Below are 8,232 nucleotides of genomic sequence, written 5' to 3' on the forward strand. Positions count from 1 at the left end.
TTCTCCATGCAAATGCCACTCAAGGTAACAGTTTCCCATTCCCAGGGACTTGGGGAAAGAAAAGCAAACCCCAAAGAGCTCCATTCCCACCGGGGGGTCGGCTGGCCCTGGCTGGGGCTGGGAGAAACCCAGCATCCCCGGCAGTTACAGAATGTCCTGCCATGCGGGGAGGGCCAGCGGCATGTGGGACAAAGGTCATCTCCGGGTCCAAACTGGAGCCTGCGGCAGGAAAGGGGAGGCTGCACAAAAGGGCATTGTACTCTGTAAACCAGGAGGCAAGTGGGAAAAACGGCCATAAGAGCTGAGCTTATGCAAAACAGTTTACCTGGTGGCGGGGCCAGGTGCGGTGGGGAGCAGCTAGTTCACTTGTGGGCTTGTTTTCCGAGAAGTGGACTTCTTGGGATTGTCTCCACGGCACTGATAATCAGGACGAGCACTGTCTGCAGCCTCCCGGGTCCTCTTGAAACCTCGGGGTCATCCGCTGTCACCTGGAATAGTGCCACATCCGTTTTGTAGGCGTTGAGGATAAAGCACTACGGCTGGAGGGCTTAGCCCAGGGCCCACGTCCCCGAGTTCTTGGTCATCGGCTGCCCCTGTGACTGCGGTTAGGTTATTTATCAAGGCTACTTCACTCTCGAGTGGCTCATGCGAGCCTTTCAAAGAGGCACCTCTCCAACCACAGACACGTCCTTCTGGGTTTCCCGGGAGAGCCATCTGCGAGCGAGGGGAACACTTTAGACTCCACTTAAATTCCCGGGGACAGCAAATAATGCTGGTCTGGGCAGAGTGTCAATAGCGACAAGACGATTGGGCTGTGAAATCGGGTTGCCGTGGGTTTGAATCCGAGCCCTGCTACCTGTGGCTCTGGGCAACGGGCCCAGCCAGTGTCCTCCTCCAACTACTTCATCACACGGGAGAGAAAATGAAATGAAACAATAGTCAGCGAGTGGCTGGCATAGTGGCTTGCTCACAGCAGGGACTTCATAAAATCGAATCGAATGCCTTGCTTTCAGAAAGATTAGAAAGCCCTAGCCGGTTTGGCTCCGTGGATAGAGTATCAGCCTGCGGGCTGAGGGGTCCCAGATTAGATTCCAGTCAAGGGCACGTACCTCGGTTGCAGGCTCAATCCCCCACCCTGGTCAGGGGGCTTGCAGGAGGCAACCAATTGGTGTCTCTCTCACATCGATGTTTCTCTCTCTCTGTCGGGACTGAGGGGTCCCAGATTAGATTCCAGTCAAGGGTACATACCTCGGTTGCAGGCTCAATCCCCCACCCTGGTCAGGGGGCTTGCAGGAGGCAACCAATTGGTGTCTCTCTCACATCGATGTTTCTCTCTCTCTGTCTCTCCCCCACCCTTCCACTATCTCTAAAAATCAATGGAAAAATGTCCTCAAAAAAAAAGTCAATAAAGGGAAAAAAGATTAGAAACACTTCCCACTCTCACTACACACACACACACACACACACACACACACACACACACACACACGCGCTCAGACAAAGAATTCTTTCTGGTGGCTCAGCTCTCCCTTGACACTCTCTCTTTAAGGCGCAGGTGTTTTCTGGAAGACAATGCAAAGCTTGGAACCAAAGTTCGTCACCCACTTTCCCCGTCGAACATAAGAACATTAATAGAAAAATGTATTTCTTCAAAAACACAGATTCAGAAAGTCTTGTATATCATTTGCCAAAAATAAAAGAAAAAAAAATCACCTGGCCTCATGGAAAGACGTTGCCAGCCCTGCTGCAAACCGGCCCCTTTATCAACAGGCTATGTCTCCTCCTCCTCCCAGGGGCCAGGGAAATCAGAATTTCTGGGAGTGGGCCCGGCATTAATATTCTTTAAAGCTCCCCCAGGTGACTCTGTGGTGAAGGCTGAGGAACACTGTTTGTTTGAAGCCTCCAGACCCCACCCCTCTCCATCACCCCAAACACAAGGACACAGGAAACACACAACTGAGTAGCCAAGAACGCCAAGTATTGATCGCCTGGTCTGCCCCACTCTCCAAACTCTGCGTTTCCAAACACGCCTCAAAAATGTCACCTGAGAGAATCAACAGGTGACTTTAGGCTGTGAGACGCAGATTAAAAGTATCAGGACCTGCCCAGCCGGCGTGGCTCAGTGGTTGAGACTCGATCTATGAACCAGGAGGTCACGGTTCGATTCCCGGTCAGGGCACATGCCCAGGTTTCGGGCTCGATCCCCAGTGTGGGGTGTGCAGGAGGCAGCCAGCCAATCGATGATTCTCTCTCATCATATGTTTCTCTCTCTCCCTCTCCCTTCCTCTCTGAAATCAATAAAAACATATATTTTTTAAAGTGTCAGGACCCTAAATAGGAAAAAAGGCCTCTCCAGCAGGTTTGTTCCAGGCTTTTCTCAGCTGGAGTCACCACCAGCCAACACCCCAGGACCCTCCAGCCCAGAGCCCATACCTTGTATACATCTCCAAGGTTTGACAAGGGATAAAAAGCCACTGCCACACACAGACACACCAAAAAGTTCACTTTTCCGATCCAAAACCCTTCCTAAGACTTTTTAATGCCAGGAGCAAACCGCAGCAGGAAAGTGAATTTCAAAAGGGAAAAAAATGTATGATCTTAGCCCTGGCCGGCTTGGCTCAGTGGATAGGGCGTCGGCCTATAGACTGAAGGGTCTCGGGCTCGATCCCCAGTAGAGGGTGTGCAGGACGCAGCCGGTCAGTGATTCTCATCATTGATGTTTCTATCTCTCTCTCTCCCTCTCTCTTCCTCTCCGAAATCAATAAAAATATATTTTTTAAAAATGTATGATCTTCTTTTAATAATGGAAGCGTATTAACAACACGCTGAAGCCTATGAATAAAACAATTCACATGCCCCTACCTTGCCCCACTGGACTCCGATCACAGATAAGTGACTTTGATGTGGTTTTATAACTTGGGGTTCCCAGGACGTTATGCATAACTGACTTCCTTGTGTTTCCAAAAGCCCTCCGCAGATCCTCTTCTCCTTGCCTGAGAGGGGGAGGCAGGAATCGTGGTTGGCCAGGTTCTCCCGTGTGAGCCACCATAGAACCACCCGGACAGGGGGAAGACACAGCAGTTGGGTCTGTCCTTGCTGGCGTCTGAGCAGGACCCCCTAGAACAGGGGGCTGCAAACTATGGCCCGTGCCGTCTGTTTTCCTGTAGCTCCTGAACTAAGAGTGGTTTTCACATTTGTGAAATGCTTGAAAAAAATAAAAAAGATTTCATGACACATGCAAATCCTATTAGATTCCAATTTCGGTGTCCATAAACATTTATTGGGACACGGCCACACCTGTTTGCTTACAGTTTGCACGTGGCGGCTTTCTCTACAGCAGAGGAGTAGGTCAGAGATAGGATGGCCGTAAAGCTTAAATATTTACTATCCGACCCTTTACAGAAAAAGCACGCAGGCCTCTGACCGAAAAGGCCAAGACTGCCTTTCATTGTGGCATACCCCGTGCTATAATTGCAACAAATCCGAAAACACGTGAAAAAAAAACTTAACCACCACTCGGCCCAAAAGTTCATCACAATCAGCCTTGTGAGTAAAAGATCAGTGATTAAATTTGTATTTTTTTGGGGGCGGGGGGGGAGTAATAGACCACGTAAGAGGCTGCTCTGTGTTCTGTTTAAAGAGTCACTATACTTCGAAGATTCACTATATTTTTTTTTTAAAAAGGAGTTTGCTTTTTGAATCCTTTATGGTAACTCCGGGCTTCCTGCTTCCTCCCTTCTCACAGCACCGCAGAAATATTTACCCCTCGTTTCTCCCTTGGCCAAGGGGACCCATTGTAATGCTGAGAGGACTCCGGGTCACCAGAGGGCAGATGAAGAATGCATCTTTGTTCTGCGTCTTCCTTTGGTGAAGGCCTGCTTGCTGATGGCGGAACGTGGGATAGCAAGCACTTCTCTTCAAACATAAAACTAAGACGTGGCGGGAAAGAGAGTCTCAAGCGAAAGCTTCCCAACTCCCTGCTTTCCTAAGAAGTGTCCGTGCTGGTCTAGGTGCCCTCGCTGGATACATCCTTTCCAAAGCTCTTAAATACAGGGAACCTGTGACCAAGCCCCCCTGACCCCTTTTACTGCCTCCTTCCTCTGACACCAGGAGTGTCCACCCAGACTCTCATCTTTTTTCTTGTTTGTTTGTTAATCCTCACCCGAGGGTATTTTTCCATTGATTTTTAGAGAGGGAAAGGCAGAGAGAAACATCCATGTGAGAGAAGCACATGGATTGGTTGCCTCTGGCACCCACCCCCAGCAGGGCCCCGGCGGGGGAGGAGCCTGCAGCCAAGGTGGTGCCCTTGACCGGAATCAAACCCTTTGGTCCACAGGCCCACGCTCTGTCCCCTGAACCGAACCCACTCTATCCCCTGAACCGAACCGGCCGGGGCCAGCCTCTCATCTTGATGGGCCACCCGCCTCTCCAGCTCTGCGGGCAGGTCAGTGGGCTATGGCCGTGTTTCCCCAGCGTCCTGGCCTCACACCTCAACGTCAGATTTCCTGGAAAGTTTGCAAACACTAGCGGAGGGAGGCCGGGGAAGCTCCCCGCGCAGTGTCCCAAGGTTTGGCAGGACACAGCCCTGACAGGCATGCCAAGATCTCCGCAGAAATGTTTTCCAGCTGAAATGGCCCCTGGAGGGTCCCAGCGGACCCTGACCCCACCCAGCCTCCCCACAGCGCTGGAGTAGGGCCCGACTGGACTCGGAGACCCCTGGCCACAGTCCTGCCTTCGCCCCTCCCTGGAACCCCGCCCAACGCTTACCAAAGCCCGGCAGACGGGTGGGCGGCTCCATCAGGGCGGACAGAGGGGGGAGGGGCAAGGGCGGAGGAAGGAGAGAGGGCGGCATGGAGGCGGCCCTTCCTGTCCACCGCAGTTGCCATGGCAACCACAGTCCAAGGGCAGCCCAAGGGCGTCCGCGGATGGCCGGGCCCAGGAGCTGACTGGTGAGGGGTAAGCAGCATTAAGCGCACGGCACAAAGTGAAACTTCAGCAACTTTTTATTACCAAACTCTAAGCAGGTTTAACTTTGAGCCCAGCTAACAGCATCTCTAACAGGACCTTGGATGGAGGCTCAGCCCTAATAAAGATGGTCTCTTAAACAAAGGAGTAAAAAAAAAATACAAAACATCCACATAGAAATCGAACTGTGACGTCCTGGTTCATAGGTCGACCCTCGACCCCTGAGCCACGTCGGCCGGGCATTTAAGTATTTTTTAAAAGAGCGAAATTCTCCAGTGTTGCAGAAAATGGGATCCCAACGTGATTTCAGTCCAGAAAAAAACAGCATTTGGCACTATGCTGCCTTTTCTCCCAGTTCAAGATACACATGGGAGAAAACCATTTCCCTTCTTAAAAAAAAAAACACCAAACCAAACCAAACCCCTTTCTCCTTCCTGTTCAACTTCCACTGCTTATTCCTAGAAACACCCAGAGAACAATATACACGAGGCCCGGCCCACTTCTCCTGGCCTCTGCCAGTCCGAAGGCTCACGGCAGGAATTGTTCCTTAGGAATTTTCTCCTCTGCTACAATCAGGAAACTGACCCCTAATTTCTGGGAACTGGCAAAAAATAAAAAATCCCATTTCCTTCCAGGAGGGGCCTGAGAGCTCTGTATAGGATCAAAGGGCAGTGGACCTGGCCCATGTGCGAAAGGGGCCTTTCTATATAAAAACACCCAACACCTTATAACCTAACGTTTAGCCTACAGGTAAAAGCGAGCAGCAGCTGACTGAGATACTAAAAAGGTGCTTATCTCCCCATCTTCAACCATAAAGAAAACAGAGGGGAGGAGAGTCTAGAGAATTTGACTTCTCCTTTCCCAAAACTGACGTGTCTTCTAAGCCAAAGCCAAGTTCCTGAGACAGACCCGTGGTCACCGGGTACAGTCTCTGCTGAATAACGCTGCCGCTCCTGGGCAGCCTGGCACATGGCCCCTTTACGGAAACGTTCTCCCTGGTGTGCATAGTGCTTAAGGATCACTAGGGAAGTTATTTTCTCAATTCGACTTCGTCACTGACAAATACTTCAACAGCAGCTTCTAGAAACTGCCCGGAGGACCCCCTCCCTCATCCCCAGTCCCCTCCCCCAGTTCAGGGTCACAGATCCTTCCAGTTGATGGGCTCCTTGCCAGACTTTTGCAGCAGCTCGTTGGTCTTGGAGAAATGTCTGCACCCAAAGAACCCTCTGTACACCGACAATGGGGAGGGATGGGCAGTCTGCAGCACGTGGTGGCGCTTCTGAAAAAGAGAAAAGAATGACCAAAAGTTGGCACGGCTGGGCCTTTATGGCTATTGCACTTGAAGACAGTGTGCCCTCCCCTTTGCGCTCTAAATCCTCCCACTTTGCTAAGTGTATTTATTTGCCTTCAGCGTTCATATTAGGACATCAATGCATTCGTTCATTTGTGGAGCAACTACCTTTGCTAGGCTCTGAGGCTGTGAGGACCAGTCTGTGAATTGGGAATATCAACAGTGTCTAGCTTCTAGTTACTGCAAAAGAATGAATGATCATGTGCAGAGAATATTATGAGAAGTAATTGAGGTCAAGTGCTTCTTAGCACCCTGTCTGGCACCCTAGAAATGTGAGCTGTGCTGAGCTTTGAAGGATGACTGCCTCTGGGGAAGAGACCTCTCCGCTCAGGACAAAGGATGTGGGGCGTTCAAAGGCAGGCGGGGAAGTGGGGCACAGGGAGCAAACCTGAGAGGTGCCTCCGAGCAGCCTGGAGTTGAGAGTGAAGAAAGCTGTGGCTGAGACCAGGGCCACGCCCAAGGCCCCAGCTTATCAGCCTAAGTCAGGGCCTTCAGGGAGAAGGCATCTGAATGCTCCAGGCAAGATCAGAGGGGCCTAAACCAAGGCAAAGGCATTTAGAGGGGGAGGATGATGGATGGGTTTGAGAGATGAGAGAGAACTTAGGCTATGAATGACAGACTGGATAGGGGGTTGGGGGAGGGAGAGGAAGAAAGGGAAAAGAGAGGTAAGGAGGTGTTATGAATGATATCTGATTTGATTTCTGGCTGGACAACTGGGTAGATCAGCAATTTTCAACCTTTCTCATCTAAGGGCAAACATTAAGTACCAAAATTCTGCGGCACACCAAAAAATATATTTTCTGATCTGACAAAAAAATAAAAAAGGTATAATTTTGATTCATTCACACCAGACGGCTATTTTTGTGTTGGCTGTTGTCATTTTTTTTTATTTGACAATCTAAGAGAAAAAAGGTCAGTGCCCCCTGACTAAATAGTCAGGTATTGCCATGTCTTAAAAATGCTTGTGACACACGGGTTGAAGATTGCTGACTTATTGTATTATTTGTTAAATAAATGGTAGCTGGGGACCTGTATATGGCAGGTTTATGCCTGTATTAGTAACTATTGAATCATAGGTTGGCCAGTCACTTTCCTCATACATCACTGATCATTACTGTAATTTGTCTAAATTTTGTCCAATTTTCAACCCTAATTGCCAGTCTTCAGGGAAAATAAGCTTCATTTTATGGCACGGATTTTCCAGGACTACACTGCGAGGATTTCTCGAGTCTCGCTGGTTCAAACTGCTAAAAACCACATACCCTATCGATGGCACTGCCCTTCTTCTGAGCGTAAGAGCCCCAGAGCAAGAAGACGAGGCCACTCGAGTTCTGGTTTAGCCAGGACACAACCACATCGGTGAATTGCTCCCAACCTCTCTCCTTATGAGAATTGGCCTGATGCGCCCGGACCGTGAGGACAGCGTTGAGTAGGAGAACACCTACGAACAATACACCAGAGAAAGAGGTGAAAGGCAGGCTGCAACGGGTCACCCAAGGTCAGGGCTAACTAACTGCGTGAGGAAAGCGTTCTCAGGATGGGATCCAGAGCGGCCGGCTGAAATTCGGTCATAGAGAAAGCATTTCATCAGACTGCTGGGCACTCCTTAGTGCTACCAGAGGGCATTGAACTTTCACCTCTGCGCTTTCAACACCTTTCCAAGTTTGCAACAGTAATATGCACATATAAAGGGTGTCCCAAAATTCACGCAAGATTTGAATTTTGCGTGAGCATTAACAACAACAAAAAATAAAAGCCTAATTTTACTTGGTTTATTGAATCAGATTCTAATATCTGTTGCCCTTTGATTTCAATCTTTTCAATTTGATAAGCATTACCAAGTACCAATTATGGCCCAGGAGCAGGGACAATGAAGACCAATGAAGACCACGGCTTTGTGTATGTGCCAGCAAAGC

General features: G+C 49.7%; 2 protein-coding genes across 3 annotated transcripts in view; both read right to left on the reverse strand.

The window, feature by feature from the left end:
- ACACB (acetyl-CoA carboxylase beta) overlaps positions 1–4,858 on the reverse strand; it is a 92,897-nt gene extending 88,039 nt beyond the window's left edge. For both annotated transcript variants that reach the window (XM_005869676.2, XM_005869673.2), the window contains exons 1-2: positions 4,768–4,858; positions 326–488 (exon numbers count right to left, since the gene is read on the reverse strand). The gene's annotated coding sequence lies outside the window, so the exon portion shown is untranslated. The remainder of the gene's footprint in view (positions 1–325; positions 489–4,767) is intronic.
- A 127-nt stretch (positions 4,859–4,985) lies between these two features.
- The window catches only part of UNG (uracil DNA glycosylase), a 9,890-nt gene continuing 6,643 nt past the window's right edge, over positions 4,986–8,232 (reverse strand). Inside the window, exons 6-7 of the mRNA XM_005869793.2 lie at positions 7,579–7,757; positions 4,986–6,244 (exon numbers count right to left, since the gene is read on the reverse strand). Of these exons, the coding sequence (XP_005869855.1) occupies positions 6,104–6,244; positions 7,579–7,757 (320 nt within the window). The 3' untranslated portion in view covers positions 4,986–6,103. The remainder of the gene's footprint in view (positions 6,245–7,578; positions 7,758–8,232) is intronic.

The sequence above is a fragment of the Myotis brandtii genome, unplaced genomic scaffold (genome assembly GCF_000412655.1).
Source record: "Myotis brandtii unplaced genomic scaffold, ASM41265v1 scaffold303, whole genome shotgun sequence".
Taxonomy (NCBI): Eukaryota; Metazoa; Chordata; class Mammalia; order Chiroptera; family Vespertilionidae; genus Myotis; species Myotis brandtii.